The sequence below is a fragment of the Phocoena sinus genome, chromosome 5 (genome assembly GCF_008692025.1).
Source record: "Phocoena sinus isolate mPhoSin1 chromosome 5, mPhoSin1.pri, whole genome shotgun sequence".
Lineage (NCBI taxonomy): Eukaryota > Metazoa > Chordata > Mammalia > Artiodactyla > Phocoenidae > Phocoena > Phocoena sinus.
The window spans coordinates 64,821,828-64,841,501 of NC_045767.1; the positions used below are offsets into that span (position 1 = coordinate 64,821,828).

A 19,674-nucleotide genomic window follows, 5' to 3' on the forward strand; every position below is an offset into this window, starting at 1 on the left:
GTGAAAGCCATTACCATCTCACCTGGATTACCAGTGCAAGAAACTCCTAACTAATCTCCCTGTTTGCACTTTTTCTTCCTACATTCCCTTTTCTACACAGCTCCCTGAGTGATCCTTTAAAATGGAACTTAGATCTGGTTGCTTCTCTGATCAAACTTTCCAGTGCCTCCTCATGTCACAGTGTGAAAGCCCATTTCCTCACAGTGGCTTATGTGACCCAGCCTGCCATTACCTCTTTACCGTTCTGCCCTCCTTTCTCACTCTGCTTGAACCACACTGACCCCCTTGTGGTCTCTTGCATGTGGCAGGCATGCCGCTTCTGCCTTTCGATTTTTGCACTGGCTGCTACTCTGCCTGAATGCTGTTCCCAAATACCTGTGTGACTAATTCCTGCACCTCCTTCAAGTCTTTTCTCAAGTGTCACCTTCCCATGAGACCACCTATTTAAACCCACTCCCCATTTGCCCTTAGCCTGCTTTTTTCCCCATGGCACTTAACTACTTTTTGATGTACTATAGAATTTACTTCTGCTGGGTATTGTTTGTCTCCCTGTAGAATGTAAGACTCCATAAGAGAAGGTATTAATACATCTCAAGTATTTAGAACAGTGCCCAGTATTTATTAGGTGTGCATTATTATTTGTTCAGTGAATAACTGAATGAATGGGCAGTTCTCAGAAGAAGAAACCTGAATGGCCAAAAAACATTTGAAAACACCTTCAACCTCACTAACAATCAGGTGAATGAAAATTAAAACAACAATGAGATACCATTTAACACCTTTTAGGTGGCCAAAATTTTGACATCGACAATATTGTGGGGAAAGGTTAACTCTTATGCAGTGCTGGTGCTAGACTAAACTGGCACAGCTCTTTGGAGAGCAGTTTGGCAAACCTCTCTCCTGGGGAGAGAGGTAAAGGGAATTAGAGAGGAGCATAGAGAGAGCTTCAACTATTACCTGTATCATAATTTCTACTTCTTTAACAAATGAATAAAGTAAATCTGTGTAAGTGTGCTGATATGGAAAATATCCTCAAGACATATTATCAAATGAAAAATGCACGTTTCAAATACATATATTTATAACCTATTTTTGCTTAATATGTGACTATCAATAATTTGGACAGAGACATACCTAATATGTAATAATGTATTATAACAAAATACAGAGTATAGTTTTGTATTGTGATAATGATATAATTTTATAACAAAATACAAGCATTATAATATACTATAATAATTTAAAAATCATGAAGTTTAAAAATAACCTGCTAGGGACTTCCCTGGTGGTCCAGTGGCTGAGACTCGTGCTCCCAATGCAGGGGGCCCAGGTTTGATCCCTGGTCAGGGAACTGGATCCCACATGCTGCAACTAAGAGTTTGCATGCCAACAACTAAAAGATCCCACATGCTGCAACGAAGATCCCACATGTGGCAATGAAGACCTGGCACAGCCAAATACATAAATAACTATTTTTTAAAAATAACCTAAAACCAGTCTCAAATGTCTTCCATATATTGACTACCTCTACAATTAAAACAAAACTTAGATTATTTTCAAAAGTGATAAAAAGAAGAACCTTTACATTCTTCCCCCCATTTTTTTTACCATCAGTTTAATGCTGTGAGCTTGTAGCTTTTTTTTCAGGATGTTAAAAAGGGATATTTAAGTAGTGAATGAGTAAATCATTTATGTCAGCAGAAAATTTTCAGTAATGGTAATTTGTTACTCAAAGGAAGGAGCTAGAGCATAAAGCAATTTGTCAAACTTAAAATGCATTTCTCAGTACCAAGCACTTTCTATGGGTAACAAAATTTTTTTAAAAAGGAAAAGAAAAATAAGGAAAAAGAAAGCAGCCGCATTTACTAATGAACATCAGCTTTGATGTTGTCACTGATTTGTTGCTTTTCTTCTAATATGTTCTTAGATTGGTGCTCTCTTCTGTCTCAGATTATTTTGCTGCCATGTTTACTAATGATGTCAGGGAAGCAAGGCAAGAAGAAATAAAAATGGAAGGTGTAGAACCAAATTCACTATGGTCCTTGATTCAGTATGCATATACAGGTAATAAATCTGAAAATATGAATTTAAAACTTCTTAAATGTAAGTTGTATTATATGATTTCAGATTTCTGCTTTTAATAAAGCCTGCCTTAGGTAACAGTTAATTCTGCTGTTATATAATCACCACCCCTGGTGGTATGTATATAGGTTAAAACCTCTATATTAGAACCTTTAAAATGGTTATCATAATTAAGCTATTGAATGATATTTTTAAATATTAATGTAATAATTTGATGAGTTATGTTTTTTAATTATTGCATTTAAAATTTTAGTTATATGTAATAGATATATTACTAATTAAATCATTCTTTAAAAATTCTGGAAGCAAGCTATTAATTTTTAAATTTTAGTAGAAGTCGCAAAGTGCTAATCGTTTTTTTTCATGTTTAGTACTTTTTTTCTTTTTGGAATGTCTTAAATCATCTATGTCTGGAATGCATGTAATGAGCTCTTGTTTAGAATTATTACTGTTCACACCAATTACCTTATAAACTAAAGTTAATATAATTCCATAGTTAATGGAATTTCTTTTTATCATTAAGGCCGCCTTGAATTAAAAGAAGATAATATTGAGTGCCTGTTATCTACAGCTTGCCTTCTTCAGCTTTCACAGGTTGTGGAAGCATGCTGTAAGTTTTTAATGAAACAGCTTCACCCATCCAACTGTCTTGGAATCCGTTCTTTTGCTGATGCTCAAGGTTGTACAGATTTGCATAAAGTGGCTCACAATTATACTATGGTATGTATTTTTTGAAAAGCAGGAAGGTATATGCTCTTTGCTTTATTCCTTATTGTTGCAGGCTTATCTACATGTTGCTGTCTTCCCATGGCTCTGCATATGTCTTGAGGTTCAGGCTCACTGTGTAGTTTGTCATATTTTCATTGAGTTAAGAGGAAAAAACATCAAGTAATATTTCTCCTGGACTTATGAGTCAAGCCTTAAGTTATTATAGCCACTAAGAAGCAGAGTGGTAGCCTAGGACTATTCCATTCAAGATTTTCAGATCTGCTGCTTTTTAAAGCAGGATTTCCCCCCCAGACAGTTTATTTTGTAGTACATGGATGAATTTCAGAATTGTCCACATACTGTTGGAAGTTGGTGATAGTGATTGTAGTGTATTGGTGCAGTATTAGTACAGAAGATAGGAGGATGAAAGGGAGACTTTTTATTAAGGATAAATCTGACTATATGTTAGAAGTGTCTTTAGCTACATAGAAAAATGTTCTTATTAATTGTAGCAAATTATGTGCTCAAAGTAAAACACTGGGGGTTCTGATTCAGAAGCCTGGAGGATAATGGATATAGATTGATCTAGGACAGCAAGAAAATAAGGGCATGTTGAGGGCATACTGTTGGGACCAGCCTCCACCATCTTAATAGTAGAGGGATTTGGGGAACGGAGGTGTGTGGATTTTTAAGGAATGACCATCTTGCTACACATGGGTCTTCACACTTGGGCAGTGATTGAAATTTTTGCTTTAAATGCTTCATTTAGGGCAATACGGCTTCTGAGAGAAGAAAGAATGTGAACATTCACATACACATATATCATTATCCATGTTACTGATTTAGTCAACGTTTAAGGGATATTTTTTTGTCTATCCTCTCTTCCATCCCCCTTCCTTCCATTGAATTGGTTTGTAGGTGAAGGGATTGAACAGTACTTTAGGAATCTTCTACTAGAGAAATAGAGATTTGGAAAAAATTATAAGAATAGATATTTGTAACTATGAGGAAGATTAATTCTGCTTACTTCATGAGCTTAATGTGAGGATTAAATGAGTTAATAGAAGTTTAGCACTTAAAACAGTAGTTGATACATAGTATACCCAGTCAATAAATGATATCATCATCATCATCATCATTTAGATTTACTCTGTTCAACACAGTAGTGATCTATGTGAGTGAGCAAAAGCACTCAGGCAAAAGCAGAACCTTTATTCTCCCCGTGGTGTAATCGCTTCTTAGAAATGTTTCTTATTTATGATGTCAAAGTGTTTCAAGTGAAAAAATAGAGATTGTGTAGACAGGGCAGTACTGTACAGACCTAGCATCGTATTAGCTTAACATCTTTTAAATTAAGTCCTTTGAAATATTTCCCCCTCAAGCCTTTCTTTTTTTTTTTTTTTTTAAGGAGACTGGTACCCTCTTTAAATTTTTGTTTGTTTGTTTGTTGTTTTCTGAATTTTTTTATACAGCAGGTTCTTATTACTTATCTATTTTATACATATTAGTGTATATATGTCAATCCCAATCTCCTAATTCATCCTACCTACCACCACCCGCTTTCCCTCCCTGGTGTCCATATTTTTGTTCTCTACATCTCTGTCTCTGCCTTGCAAACCAGTTCATCTGTACCATTTTTCTAGATTCCACATATGTGTTACTATATGATATTTGTTTTTCTCTTTCTGACTTCACTCTGTATGACAGTCTCTAGGTCCATCCACGTCTCCACAAATGACCCAATTTCGTTCCTTTTTATGGCTGAGTAATATTCCATTGTATATATGTACCATTTCTTCTTTATCCATTCGTCTGTCGATGGGCATTTAGGTTGCTTCCATGACCTGGCTATTGTAAATAGTGCTGCAATGAACATTGGTGTGTATGTGTCTTTTTTTTTGCGGTATGCGGGCCTCTCACTGTTGTGGCCTCTCCCGTTGCGGAGCACAGGCTCCGGACGCGCAGGCTCAGCGGCCATGGCTCACAGGCCTAGCCGCTCCACGGCATATGGGATCTTCCCAGACTGGGGCGTGAACCCGTGTCCCCTGCATTGGCAGGCGGACTCTCAACCACTGCGCCACCAGGGAAGCCCACATGTGTCTTTTTGAATTATGGTTTTTCTCAGGGTGTATGCCCGGTAGTGGGATAACTTGGTCATATGGTAATTCTTTTTTTAGTTTTTTAAGGAATCTCCATACTGTTCTCCATAGTGGCTGTATCAGTTTACATTCCCACCAAAATTTCAAGTGCAAGAGGGTTCCCTTTTCTCCACACCCTCTCCAGCATTTGTTGTTTGTAGATTTTCTGATGACTCCCATTCTAACCGGTGTGAGGTGATACCTCATTGTAGTTTTGATTTGCATTTCTCTAATAATTAGTGATGTTGAGCAGCTTTTCATGTGCCTCTCGGCCATCTGTATGTCTTCATTGGAGAAATGTCTATTTAGGTCTTCTGCCCATTTTTGGATTGGGTTGTTTGTTTTTTTTAATATTGAGATGCATGAGCTGTTTATATATTTTGGAGATTAATCCATTGACCGTTGATTTGTTTGCAAATATTTTCTCCCATTCTGAGGGTTGTCTTTTCGTCTTGTTTATAGTTTCCTTTGCCGTGCAAAAGCTTTTAAGTTTCATTCGGTCCCATTTGTTTATTTTTGTTTTTATTTCAACTTCTCTAGAAGGTGGGTCAAAAAAGATCTTGCTGTAAATTATGTCAAAGAGTGTTCTTCCTATGTTTTCCTCTAAGAGTTTTATAGTGTCCAGTCTTACATTTAGGTCTTTAATCCATTTTGAGTTTATTTTTGTGTATGGTGTTAGGGAGTGTTCTAATTTCATTCTTTTGCATGTAGCTGTCCAGTTTTCCCAGCACCACTTATTGAAGAGGCGGTCTTTTCTCCATTGTATATCCTTGCCTTCTTTGTCACAGATTAGTTGACCATAGGTGCATGGGTTTATCTCTGGGCTTTCTATCCTGTTCCATTGATCTATGTTTCTGTTTTTGTGCCAGTACCGTATTGTCTTGATTACTATAGCTTTGTAGTGTAGTCTGAAGTCAGGGAGTCTGATTCCTCCAGCTCCATTTTTTTCCCTCAAGATTGCTTTGGCTATTTGGGGTCTTTTGTGTCTCCATACAGGTTTTAAAATTTTTTTGTTCTAGTTCTGTAAAAAATTCCATTGGTAATTTGATAGGGATTGGATTGAATCTGTAGATTGCTTTGGGTAGTAGAGTCATTTTCACAATATTGATTCTTCCAAACAAAGAACATGGTGTATCTCTCCATCTGTTTGTGTCATCTTTGATTTCTTTCATCAGTGTCTTGTAATTTTCTGAGTACAGGTCTTTCACTTCCTTAGATAGGTTAATTCCTAGGTATTTTATTCTTTTGTTGCAATAGTGAATGAGATTGTTTCCTTAATTTCTCTTTCTGATCTTTCATTGTTAGTGTATAGGAATGCAAGAGATTTCTGTGCATTAGTTTCATATCCTGCAACTTTACCAAATTCATTGATTAGCTCTAGTAGTTTTCTGGTGGCATCTTTAGGATCATCTATGTATAGTATCATGTCATGTGCAGTGACAGTTTTACTTCGTTTCCGATTAGGATTCCTTTTATTTCTTTTTCTTCTCTGATTGCCGTGGCTAAAACTACCAAAAGTATGTTGAATAATAGTGGTGAGAGTGGGCAACCTTTTCTTGTTCCTGATCTTAGAAGAAATGGTTTCAGTTTTTCACCACTGAGAACGATGTTGCCTGTGGTTTCGTCATATACAGCCTTTATTGTGTTGAGGTAGGTTCCCTCTATGCCCACTTTCTGGAGAGTTTTTATCATAAATCGGTGTTGAATTTTGTCAGAAGCTTTTTCTGCATCTATTGAGATGATCATATGGTTTTTATTCTTCAACTTGTTAATATGGTGTATCACACTGATTGATTTGCATATATTGAGGAATGCTTGCATCCCTGGGATAAATCCCACTTGATCGTGGTGTATGATCCTTTTAATATGTTGTTGGATTTGCTAGTATTTTGTTGAGGATTTTTGCATCTATATTCATTAGTGATATTTGTAATTTTCTTTTTTTGTAGTATCTTTGTCTGGTTTGGTATCAGGGTGATAGTGGCCTCGTAGAATGAGTTTGGGAGTGTTCCTTCCTCTGCAGTTTTTTGGAAGAGTTTGAGAAGGATAGATGTTAGCTCTTCTCTAAATGTTTGATAGAATTCATCTGTGAAGCCATCTGGTCCTGGACTTTTGTTTGTTGGAAGATTTTTAATCACAGTTTCAATCTCAGTGCTTGTGATTGGTCTGTTCATATTTTCTATTTCTTCCTGATTCAGTCTTGGCAGGTTGTGCATTTCTAAGAATTTGTCCATTTCTTCCAGGTTGTCCATTTTATTGGCATAGAGTTGCATGTAGTAATCTCTTACGATGCTTTGTATTTCTGTGGTGTCGGTTGTAACCTCTCCTTTTTCACTTCTAATTTTGTTGATTTGAGTCCCCTCTCTTTCTTGATGAGTCTGGCTAAAGGTTTATCAATTTTGTTTATCTTAAAGAACCAGCTTTTAGTTTTATTGATCTTTGCTCTTGTTTTGTTTCTATTTTATTTCTGCTCTGATCTTTATGATTTCTTTCCTTCTACTAACTTTGGGTTTGTTTGTTCTTCTTTCTCTAGTTCCTTTAGGTGTAAGGTTAGATTGTTTATTTGAAATTCTTGTTCTTTTGAGGTAGGATTGTGTTGCTGTAAACTTCTGTCTTAGAACTGCTTTTGCTGCATCCCATAGGTTTGGGTTTGTCATGTTTTCTTTGTCATTTGTCTCTAGGTATTTTTTGACTTTGTCTTTGATTTCTTCAGTGATTTCTTGGTTATTTAGTAACGTATTGTTTAGCTTCCATGTGTTTGTGCTTTTTACGTTTTTTTCCTGGTGATTTGTTTTTAATCTCCTAGCGTTCTGGTTGGAAAAGATGCTTGATATGATTTTAGTTTTTTTAAATTTACCGAAGCTTGTTTAGTGACCCAAGATGTGATCTATCCTGGAGAATGTTCCGTGTGCACTTGAGAAGAAAGTGTAATCTGCTGTTTTTGGATGGAATGTCCTACAAGTACCTTATCTATCTGGTCTGTTGTGTCATTTAAAGCTTTTGTTTCCTTATTAGTTTTCTGTCTGGATGATCTGTCCATTGGTGTAAGTGACGTGTTAAAGTCCCCCAGTATTATTGTGTTACTGTCTATTTCCTCTTTTATAGCTGTTGGCAGTTGCGTTATGTATTGAGGTGCTCCTATGTTGGGTGCATATATATTTATAATTGTTATATCTTCTTCTTGAATTGATCCCTTGATCATTATGTAGGTCCTTCCTTGTCTCTTGTCACATTCTTTATTTTAAAGTCTATTTTATCTGATATGAGTATTGCTACTCCAGCTTTCTTTTGATTTCCATTTGCATAGAATATCTTTTTCCATCCCCTCACTTTCAGTCTGTATGTGTCTGAAGTGGGTCTCTTGTAGACAGCATATATATGGGTCTTGTTTTTGTATCCATGCAGCAAGCCTGTGTCTTTTGGTTGGAGCATTTAATCCATTCACATTTAAGGTAATTATCTGTATGTGTGTTCCTATGACCATTTTCTTGTTTGGGGTTTGTTTTTGTAGGTCCTTTTCTTCTCTTGTGTTTCCCACTTAGAGAAGTTCCTCTAGCATTTGTTGTAGACCTGGTTTGGTGGTGCTGAATTCTTTTAGCTTTTTTTTTTTTTTTTTTTGCGGTACGTGGGCCTCTCACTGTTGTGGCCTATCCTGTTGCGGAGCACAGGCTCCGGACGTGCATGCTCAATGGCCATGGCTCACGGGCCCAGCCGCTCCACGGCATGTGGGATCTTCCCGGACCAGGGCACAAACCCATGTCCCCTGCATCGGCAGGCAGACTCTCAACCACTGCACCACCAGTGAAGCCCTCTCTTAGCTTTTGCTTGTCTGTAAGGTTTTGATTTCTTTGTTGATTCTGAATGAGATACTTGCTGCGTAGAGTAATCTTGGTTGTAGTTACTTCCCTTTCATCACTTGAAGTATATCATGCCACTCCCTTCTAGCTTGTAGAGTTTCTGCTGAGAAATCAGCTGTTAACCTTATGGGAGTTCCCTTGTATGTTATTTGTCGTTTTTCCCTTGCTGCTTTCAATAATTTTTCTTTGTCTTTAATTTCTGTCAGTTTGGTTACTGTGTGTCTCGGCGTGTTTCCTCTTGGGTTTATCCTGCCTGGGACTCTCTGCACTTCCTGGACTTGGGTGGCTATTTCCTTTCCCATGTTAGGGAAGTTTTCGACTAGTAATCTCTTCAGATATTTTCTCTGGTCCTTTCTCTCTCTCTTCTCCTTCTGGGACCCCTATAATGCAAATGTTGGTGTATTTAATGTTGTCCCAGAGGTCTCTTGGGCTGTCTTTATTTCTTTTCATTCTTTTCTCTTTATTCAGTTCTGCGGCAGTAAATTCCACCATTCTGTGTTCCAGGTCACTTATCTGTTCTTCTGCCTCAGTTATTCTGCTATTGGTTCCTTCTAGTGTATTTTTCATGTCAGTTATTGTGTTGTTCATCTCTGTTTGTTTGTTCTTTAATTCTTCTAGGTGTTTGTTCTTTAATTCTTCTAGGTCTTTGTTAAACATTTCTTGCATCTTCTCCATCTTTGCCTCCATTCTTTTTCCGAGGTCCTGGATCATCGTCACTATCATTATTCTGAATTCTTTTTCTGGAAGGTTGCCTATCTTCACTTCTTTTAGTTGTTTTTCTGGGTTTTTTTCTTGTTCCTTCATCTGGTACATAGTCCTCTGCCTTTTCATTTTGTCTGTTTTCCTGTGAATGTTGTTTTCGTTCCACAGGCTGCAAGATTGGAGTTCTTCTTGCTTCTGCTGTCTGCCCTCTAGTGGTTGAAGTTATCGTCCCCCCCAGTCTTTATTCTTCCCTGTAAATTTCTTAGTTTAACTTTTATAGCTCAGGTTCAAATTTTTTTCGAATAAGATAAATATAAATAAAATAAAGGTGGATTTTTTTTCCTTTGTAATCATTACATAATTTACGTAATATTTCTTACCTAAGAAGGAGTTTTATTCACATGCAAACATTTGTATGCATTTAGGTCATTGCTGTTCTTTACAGTAGAGGCACAGTTGCTCCTTTAAGGCTTAGATATAAATTAAATTTAAATTAGCTCGATGTTTATAATGCTATTTTCATAGCCAGTTAGTTGTGGTAGTTTTTTTCTCCCCAAGACCATTATTTAACATTATTCAGTTTCAGCAGAGACATGAAATTGAATTCTAATAACAGTAAGTAATTTAGAGGCAGGTTGTGTGATTTGAGTTGTTGCTGTGGGAACTGAATCAAAATGTATAGCAAAATTCAGTCTTCAATTTAAATAAATCCCTCAGTAATTTCATGTGCTTGAAAACTATTCCAAAGGAGGAAAGAGCATAATGCTAGCAAGTGTTTGGTAGCATGATAGCTGTTTGTATCGTAAAATGGATTTAAAATATGAAGTAAGCACAGTGCCACAGAGTGAAATCAACTGTCACAATTAGCAAATAGTGCACATACTTGGGATGTTCACTCATCCTGCACGAATACAAATAGAAAAGGATGAAAAGTTCCTTCTTGTAATCCTGAAATCTGGAAACTTTTGTTCTTGTTCTGACTGCCACTGAACGTGACCTGGAAGACATCATGTAACCTCTACAAAAAAAAATCTTATGACTGGTTATGTCATTACAAATATTGAATGTCATTGTGGATTGATAAAATAAATACAAACATTTGATTTTACAATTTTAAATTTTGTTTCTTGTTCTAGAAAACCTGTAAAAAAACATTGAATTTTGCTAAAGTACTTGCTTCAAAACCAAATTAATACTTTTGAAAAGCACTTTATGTTTAACCTTGAGTTCAGTAGTATTTCTGTAAGGTATTGAAAAACTCCATTTTCACTTAATACAAATTATACCAGAATGGAATGGGCATTGTTCTGAAGTAGATATATCAACAAATAAACTATTAATTAAATGAATATTTATAACCTTTTTCTCATTGATAAAATGAAATTAATTCCATTTGAATGTATGGCAAGTGTTGTATAACTGCTGACAGTGCTATACACTATACTTTTGAACAATTAGAAATGTATATTATTTTGATTTCTTCAGAATCTCATCTAACATTATATAATAAATATCTTTCCATTTATCTATTTGGTCTTTGTCCCTAAAATTGTTAATGCCTGAAAAATAGCCAATTGAGTTACAACCCCCTAGAGCTGGACATTTAAGCTATTTCCCATTTTTTTACTATTATAAATAATAATACAAAGAAGCACCATTAGAGAAGCATCAGCTTTTTCTTCCCCCTCTTGTGAATTATTTACTAAGGATTAAACTACTTGTGGTATAACTACGAGTTGAGAGCTTCAACATTTTTATAGCTCTTGCTGTGTGTTACCAAATCATTTTATAATGTCGCTATACAATTGAGTAGTACAATTTGCTTGAAGCCATTCCAGCCCTGAGGTTTTGTTAAAATATATTTCTGAAAAATGATAATCAGTCATATTAAAATAGATTCATTTGGGCATCTTTAACAAATCATGATGAATTGAGGCAATTGAATGTAGTTAATTATTCATGTATGGTTTTCCTCTTAAGAATTTCTTGGAAAGGAGTGAAATGTCAACCCAAGATATATCTTAGATCAGTACCTAACTTGGGTTACTGGATGCTATATGGAAAATACAATTCTCATCTTAATATAGAAGATAATTGTTGATAGTCCTTATCTCTAGCTCTAATTTAAATATCTTGAGCTATTTTTAAATAGCTCTGATTTAAACAGCCTTAGCATTTTTTATTAAAACTGTATGCTGAGACAGCCATAGTACGTTAAGAAGCATAAGAAAAACATTAAGGGGCAATACTTATAGCATTTGCGTTTGTATTATAACTGTGTAAGCAGCCCATGCATTAAGACTTGTAACCTTTTACAACAGAAGACTATTTCTTTTCTCTTTAGATTGTTTAGCATAATAGCCTAGTAAAAGTTATCTAAGGGCATTTTTATCTTCCATTTCAAATTATAAAGAGGCTGATTCTAGAATGTAGCCAGAACTGAGTCATCTTCGGTCTAAGGCCCTGGAGTCCCAGTGTACTGTAGGTCAACATTTTTGTTTTGGCTGTTTTTCCTATGAGACCAAAGAACTTTGTACATAAATCAGGTAAGAAGAGATTAAAGTTTTCAAATCAGACCTAAAATCCTTGGTGGTCTTATAAATAATATTAAAATACTTTTAAAGGCCAGTTTGGCTCATGGATAGCTCTAAGGACACATTCTCTTCCCAGGCAGTCTGAGAAGACTTCCGTGGTTCAGAATGGTCTTGGGAAATTTAGCCACCCTAGAGGCCATTTCTGGGTAAGAGAAATAACTTCATTCTCACCCAGGTATATCGCTCCCCTCTTGGCCAAAATCTTCTGCACCACAAATCTAAACTCACTTTTGATGTTAATCATACAAAGTGTCTATGTCATTTTTTTCTATCTTCCTTTGAAAGACTTGCCAAAACTATTCCCTAACTTGAGCAAAGCAATGCCTAAAAGTCCCAAATTTATTTTTTAATTGTAATAAATGATACAAAGCTTTAATTCTACTTACATAGAAATAAGAATTTCAGCAACATAATTACATTTTAAATGTTATTTTCTTCTGTGTTTTTTCCCTTGCACGCAATAATACATTGTAAGGAAGGGCTGAAGTATAAACTGTGTTTTGGCATCTAATTAAAAAATGTTTAGTTTCTTTTAAACTGTGATGGACAGAAGAAACAATATCAATTATATGCTCTTTTTCCCTCTAGGAACATTTCATGGAAGTAATTCGAAACCAGGAATTTGTGTTATTACCGGCCAGTGAAATTGCAAAGCTCTTGGCCAGTGATGACATGAACATTCCTAGTGAGGAGACAATATTGAATGCACTTCTTACTTGGGTCCGTCATGATTTGGAAGAGAGACGGAAAGATCTCAGTAAACTTTTGGCTTATATTAGGCTACCTCTCCTTGCGCCACAGGTAAACTATTTTTTTTTTTTTTTTTTTTTTTTTTTGCGGTACGCGGGCCTATCACTGTTGTGGCCTCTCCCGTTGCGGAGCACAGGCTCAGCGGCCATGGCTCACCAGCCTAGCCGCTCCGCGGCATGTGGGATATTCCCGGACCGGGGTATGAACCCGTGTCCCCTGCATCGGCAGGCGGACTCTCAACCACTGTGCCACCAGGGAAGCCCATAAACTATTTTTGATTATTTAAAATCAATGTCATAATTTCAACCAACAGTAGTTGCTGCAACTTTGAGTAGTCAGCCTTCCACATCTGTGGGCTCCACATCTCAATTTCAGCGAAGTGTAGATTGAAAATATTTTTTTAAAAATTCCAGAAAATTCCAAAATGCAAAACTTGAAGCTGTCCTGTACCAGCAACTATTACATAACATTTACGTTGCATTTACAACTATTTACATAGCATTTGCATTGTATTTGGTATTGTAGGTAATCCAGAGATGATTTAAAGTATACAGGAGACTGTGTAGATGTTATCTGCAAATACTACATATTTGAGGTGAAATGTTGTATCCACACAAATCCTAGAACCAACCCCTTGTCCCCAGAATACTGAGGGACTACTGTATTCACTTTATGCTAATTACATTAATATGAGCTTATCTATTAATTACATTAATATGAGCTTATTTATTCTATTCAATATGGTTATTTTATATATATCCCTATGAAATGTTAAGGTGAAAAGATAGCAAAAATAAAATTCTGTTTGTTTTCAACCCAGAACGTCTATCTAAATTGCATCCATTAAGTAACATTGTTGCTTTGAGGTTAGTAATTTTATTTGACTCAGCTGCAGACCTATCCTAGCAACTGAAGAATTAATAAAGCTGCTAATGAAAGAAACACTGGACTCTAGGAACCAGAAAATTTAGATTAATTCATTTGCCACACATTTATTAAGTATCCACTAAATGCTGGATTCTGATGGTATATAAATTAATAACATGTTAATAGTTCTGGCTCTGACATCCTAAAACTCTGTGACTTGGCAAATTCACTTACATCGGTTTCTTCATCTGTCAAGTAGAGATAACATCCTTTCTATCTCACAGGATTTTTATGAGGATCAGAAAAGTGCTCTGTGAAATAAAATGTGTTATAAATAATATTAGTATAATTATTACCATTATTTTAGAATTGAGATATCTAGTTGGTATATTCAAAGCAATCAGTAATGTATTTACCTGCATAGTTTCCCCTTTTTACAGTTTCAGCTGGAATATACAAAAATTTCCTCTGCATACTTTGCTACTTATTTTGAGGCCTTAAATAGAGTCCTTGAAAGTAAAGTAAGAATGAGTTGTTACTGCTTGAGATCAGATTTTTTGTTATTGTTTAAAGTGCCATGAGTTTAATTTTATTTGTATTTATCTTGAGCATTATATATTATTTCCATCTGTTGTGAGCAAAAGTTACTGTTTGTTCTCTACCTTATAGAAACAAAAATCAGTGCTGCTGCTTTATAAGAAAGACCTCTCTTCACAGATAGAATATTGTTTGAATTCATAGGAGTGAAACTACACGAACTGGTGACAATTCAGGAACAATAACATCATAAAACATTTCTCTTAAAATCAGATTTAAAGATGAGAGGACTATTTTTGCTGATATACAACAGAATTTTTTTCTTATTCTTTTCTAAATGAAAGAAAATAAAATCTGAAAAATCCTAGTGGACTTTGAAAAGAATCTGTGCAATTAAGTAACCTGACAATTTACTTCAGTCCTGTAGCTTCAAATGTTTATGATACTATATTTGCATGACTCTGAGAGATCTTTAAAATTTCTTTTATCCAGGATACTGCTGATAATCATAGCCATAAGATCTTAGAGTTGAAAGGCACTTTGGAGGACATTTAGTCTAACACCTATTGTACAAATGAAGTAACAGACCAAAAAAGTAAAACCATACGCGCAAAATCGCAAAGTGATTGCATAAATCCCTTCTGCGTTGTAGTTTTCTTTGGCTTTGTTACTTAGCTAACATATATTAGAGTTATGAGACAGAGGTAGGACTTGAACCCAAATAAAGTTCTATGCCTTTTCCACTGAACTATTCTGCCTTTTGAATGTACTTTGTGTAAATTTGCAAGGTGGGGGGAGGGACATCAGGTGGAGGAAGAAATAGATTAAAAAATAAATCAGGGCTTCTCTGGTGGTGCAGTGGTTGAGAGTCCGCCTGCCAATGCAGGGGACACGGGTTAGTGCCCCGGTCCGGGAAGATCCCACATGCCGCGGAGCGGCTGGGCCCGTGAGCCATGGCCGCTGAGCCTGCGCGTCTGGAGCCTGTGCTTCGCAACGGGAGAGGCCACAACAGTGAGAGGCCTGCGTACCACAAAAAAAAAAAATAAATAAATAAATAAAAAATAAATCAGTAATTACAATATAATGAGATGAAGGCTGTGATCTATACGTAAACACGGTATTATGAAAATAATTGGAGTGGCCCACCCAGACCGATGGTGGGGAAGCTAGGAGAACCTCTGAAGTGTCAGTCAGTTTGCAGGCTGAGTTCGCCACCCAAAAGAATGGGCATGATAGCCCAAGGAAGAAGGGGTTCTAGTTATAGAGCCATGAGCACATATATCGTGTTCTGGAATTTGAAGATAGCTTGCATGGCTAGAGTACAGAAATAAAAGGGCAATGTTGAGAGATGAGTCTGGAGAGGTAAACAGACCGGATCGTGAAGGAACTCAGTCATGGCAAAGTGTTTGAATTTTATCCTAAAAGCAGTGAGGAAGCACTAAAGGGTTTTAAGTAGGGAATGGCATAATTATCCTTTTAGTTTAGAAAGATCCTATAACTGCATTGCAGAGAATGGATTGGAGGAGTCAAAGTAGAAATACACTAGGAAGGCTATTGGATTCAGACCAGTGAATTAATCACTTTCTGGAAGTGGAGGTAGAGAAATTAATTACCAGAGTCAAGAGCTATTTAGAAGGTAGAATTGATGCAACTTAATGACCAACTGAATGGTGTGGGGTAAAAAAGAAAAAAAAAGAAGGGTCCAGAATAATTCTGATTTGTGCAACTAGGTTGATGAAGGTGCTGTTGATTAAGACAGAATACAGGATGAAGAGCTGATTTTGAAGGTGGGGAAGAGAGTAGAAGAACCATGTTCCCAGAGCTTCTCGACACCTTGGATCCTCTTAGAGTCTAAGAAGTTTTGAAAACTATTTATTTATGTTGTTGAAGCCAAGGGGAAGAGAGTGACACTGATCAAAGAGAACATGAGGGTACTAGGGGTGGAACCCTAAGAATTACTAATATTTAGTGGTAGTCCCAAAGCTGCCTAAATACCTGTAGTTCCATTAAAAAGAGATTGCAAGTTCTAGAAGGAGGAAATTTTTTTGCAGGGGGGCTGCATTGGGTCTCCTTTGCCACGTGGGCTTTCTTTCGTTGCGGCGAGAGGGGGCTACTTTTCGTTGCAGTGCATGGGCTTCTCATTGCGGTGGCTTCTGTTGTTGCAGAGCACAGGCTCTAGGCCCGCAGGCTTCAGTAGTTGTGGCTCGCGGGCTCTAGAGCACAGGCTCAGTAGTTGTGATGCACGGGCTTAGTTGCTCCGTGGCATGTGGGATTTTCCCAGACCAGGGATCGAACCCATGTCCCCTGCATTGACAGGCGGATTCTTAACCACTGCACCACCAGGGAAGGAGGAAATTTTAACATGATCAGATGCTACAGAGAAGACAGATAAGGATGGAAAAACCACTGGATTAGCCCAATGATTCTCAAAGTGTGATCCCCAACTATAGGATCAGCACCACATGGGTAATTGTTTAAAATGAAAATTATTAGGCCCCCAGTCTACACCTACTGAATCTGAAACTCTGGGGGTGGTTATTAAAACACAAGCCAGCTGTGTTTTAATAAGCCCTCAGGTGCATCTGATGCCCACTCAAGTTTGAGAACCACTGTCTTAGCTTGATGAGTAGCTGTGATGGAAGCCACATTGCTCTGTATAATTTAAACAAGTTAATAACACCTCTTGGAGCACTGTTTTTCTTTTCTGCAGTGGTAATACTCTGTTGCACCATTATGGCATTTAGTAAACATACTAGCAGGGTTTTGTTTTCTCCCTTGCTAAAAGTAAAGGGCAAGTTTGCAGACTTAGAGTTGTCAAGTGATGAAGTATTGAAGTAGACTCTGAAATCATCAAGAAAATGTTGGATTGTATTCTGTTTTATTTTAAAAGATAGGAAAAGGATGAAGTTGCTAAGATCTTAAAAGTTCTCATCACACACCAAAAAATTCTAACTCTGTGGGGGTGGATGTTAACTAGATTTATTGTGGTGATCATTTTCATATATATATATATATCTCAAATCATTATGTTGTACACGTGAAACTAATATGTTCTCTGTCAATTATATTTCAATAAAAAACAAAAGTGAAAAATGAAAACAAAAGAAGTCTAGTGCCTATCAAGTAAATGACTAATTTTTTTAATTGACATTAGATCCAGTTACCTAATGAATTTACTTTTGTGAAATAATTCCTTTTTCAATGAGGTTTTACCCTACTCCGTTGATAAGAAACATTCTATTTACCCTAACTAGAAAGAGTTCAACTGACATAGTAATTTTATTGTAGTGTCTCCTTAAAATGATATAGGAAATCATATATATCATTGTAATCCTCATCCAAATGATCATTTTAGTGTGGCTTTTTTTTTTAAACTCTGAATAATCCAGAAGACAAGTGTGTGTGTAGTTTTATTTTACCTTCGAAAGCATTTCAGACTTTTCTGTTTGATCCCATTTTAAATAATGTGTATAGAAATACAGTTGGCCCTCGAACAGCATGGGGATTAATCTGTGTATAACGTATAACCTCCATATCTGAGGTTCCTCTATATCTGTGGATTCAACCAGTGGACTGTGTAATACCGTGGTATTTACTACTGAAAAATATCTGTGTATAAGTGGACCTGTGTGTTTTGTATCCACGTTGTTCAAGGGTCAACTGCATTAGGACATTATTTTAAAGATTTTGGCACCTAAATTCTTAATGTTCCCAATGGTTACCCTGTATTACAAGTGTCTTGGTCTCCACTATTCTGTTCTCAATTCTCATTATTGTTTTTTACTAAAATTCAGAAATATAAAACGAGTCAGTATTTATATTTAGTATTTTATTTTACAGGTTTTGTAAAAACTTTTTTTGCAAGTTTGTAAAAAAAAACTTTTAAAGGCTGTAGAGTTCATAAATCATTCACATTCTGTTTTTCACTCTTAGTAGTAGTTGAAGGGACAGTTTTAGTGAAATAGTCATATAGTGAACAAGTATGTGAGTGAAGATAAAAATTTACAAATGGAAAATGTTTCTTCTATTTTCTAAATGTTTCCATTTTAATAATTTGCCATTCTTTTATGGCAGAGAAGGTACATAGTATTCACCTAAAATGAAGAGTATATGAGAGTCTGTATTTTGTAGTGCTTTATCAGTGCCTTCTGAATGATTTTCCAAATGATATCTGGTACCTTCTATTTGATTAATCTGGTACTTAGATTAATGGATTCATATTTTCTTCCATTATTTTCATCTCTCTACTTAAATATAATTAATTCCATATGTTCAAAAATTATAGATAATGTCAGCATGCTAAGAAATATATTTTGCTTCATATTGCAGTAACTTTTGAGTCTTACAAGACTTTACTTTCTATAATTTTTTCACATTTATTTTTTTTTCAAAGGACTAAAGCAATTATATATAACCAAAGTAATATAAACACTAAGATGAATCTAAATGAACCAACTCAATGCATATTCATTAATGGCTTCTCTAGCAAGTATAACTGTATTTTGTGTGCAGAGAATAATATAGAATAATTAATACCAGAATTTATACTCTGGCTTAGGTCCTGAGACTTAGGTCTTAATTTGGCTTTTTTGCCTTTAGCGTGCCGTTCTCAGTTTCCAAATGCCACAAACTATTTTACAGTGACTTTTGTTAGAGACTCTTCCTTCTCCTCCATTATCAAAATATGAACATACTCTCAACATCATTAGCCATTAAGGCGATGCAAAGTAAAACTGCATTTCGCACCCACTCGAGTGGCTAAAAAGAGAAGATAGTAATAATTGTTGGTGAGAATGTGGAGAAACAGGAACCCTCATAGATTGCTGGTGTGAATATAAATAGTGCAGCCACCTTGGAAAACAGTTTGACACTTTCTTAAAAAGTTAACATAAGTTTATGACATGACCCAGCAATTCTACTCCTAGGTATATACCCAAGAGAAATGAAAACATATATCCACGTAAAGACTTGCACACAAATGTTCTTAGCAGCTTTATTCCAAATAGCCCAAAACTGGAAACAATATAAGTGTCCATCAACTGGTGAATGGATAGACAAAATGTGATGTAGCCATACAATGAATTATTATTCAACAGTAAAAAGAAATGAAGTAGTGATACATGCTACACATTGATTAACCTCAAAAACATGCTAAATGAAAAAAGCAAGATACAAGAGACCACATATTGTATGATTCTCTTTATACGAAACATCTAAGGGCAAATCTACAGAGACAGATTAGTGCTTGGAAGAGGAGATAGGAACAGAGATTAACAGTAAACAGACATGCGGGATCTAATCAGGGTAATGAAAATGTTCCAAAACTGTTTTATGATAATGGTTGCGCAACTTGGTAAATTTACTGAAAATCATTGAATTGTATACTTGAAACGGTGAATTATAAAATATATAAAGTATACCTTATATTATCAAATACAA

At 35.9% G+C, this 19,674-nt stretch overlaps 1 protein-coding gene across 3 annotated transcripts in view; it reads left to right on the forward strand.

Moving 5' to 3' along the window:
* KLHL5 (kelch like family member 5) overlaps positions 1-19,674 on the forward strand; it is a 75,600-nt gene that overhangs the window by 33,195 nt on the left and 22,731 nt on the right. For all 3 annotated transcript variants that reach the window (XM_032633487.1, XM_032633489.1, XM_032633488.1), the window contains 3 exons: positions 1,928-2,064; positions 2,606-2,802; positions 12,670-12,882. In XM_032633487.1, the coding sequence (XP_032489378.1) occupies positions 1,928-2,064; positions 2,606-2,802; positions 12,670-12,882 (547 nt within the window). The remainder of the gene's footprint in view (positions 1-1,927; positions 2,065-2,605; positions 2,803-12,669; positions 12,883-19,674) is intronic.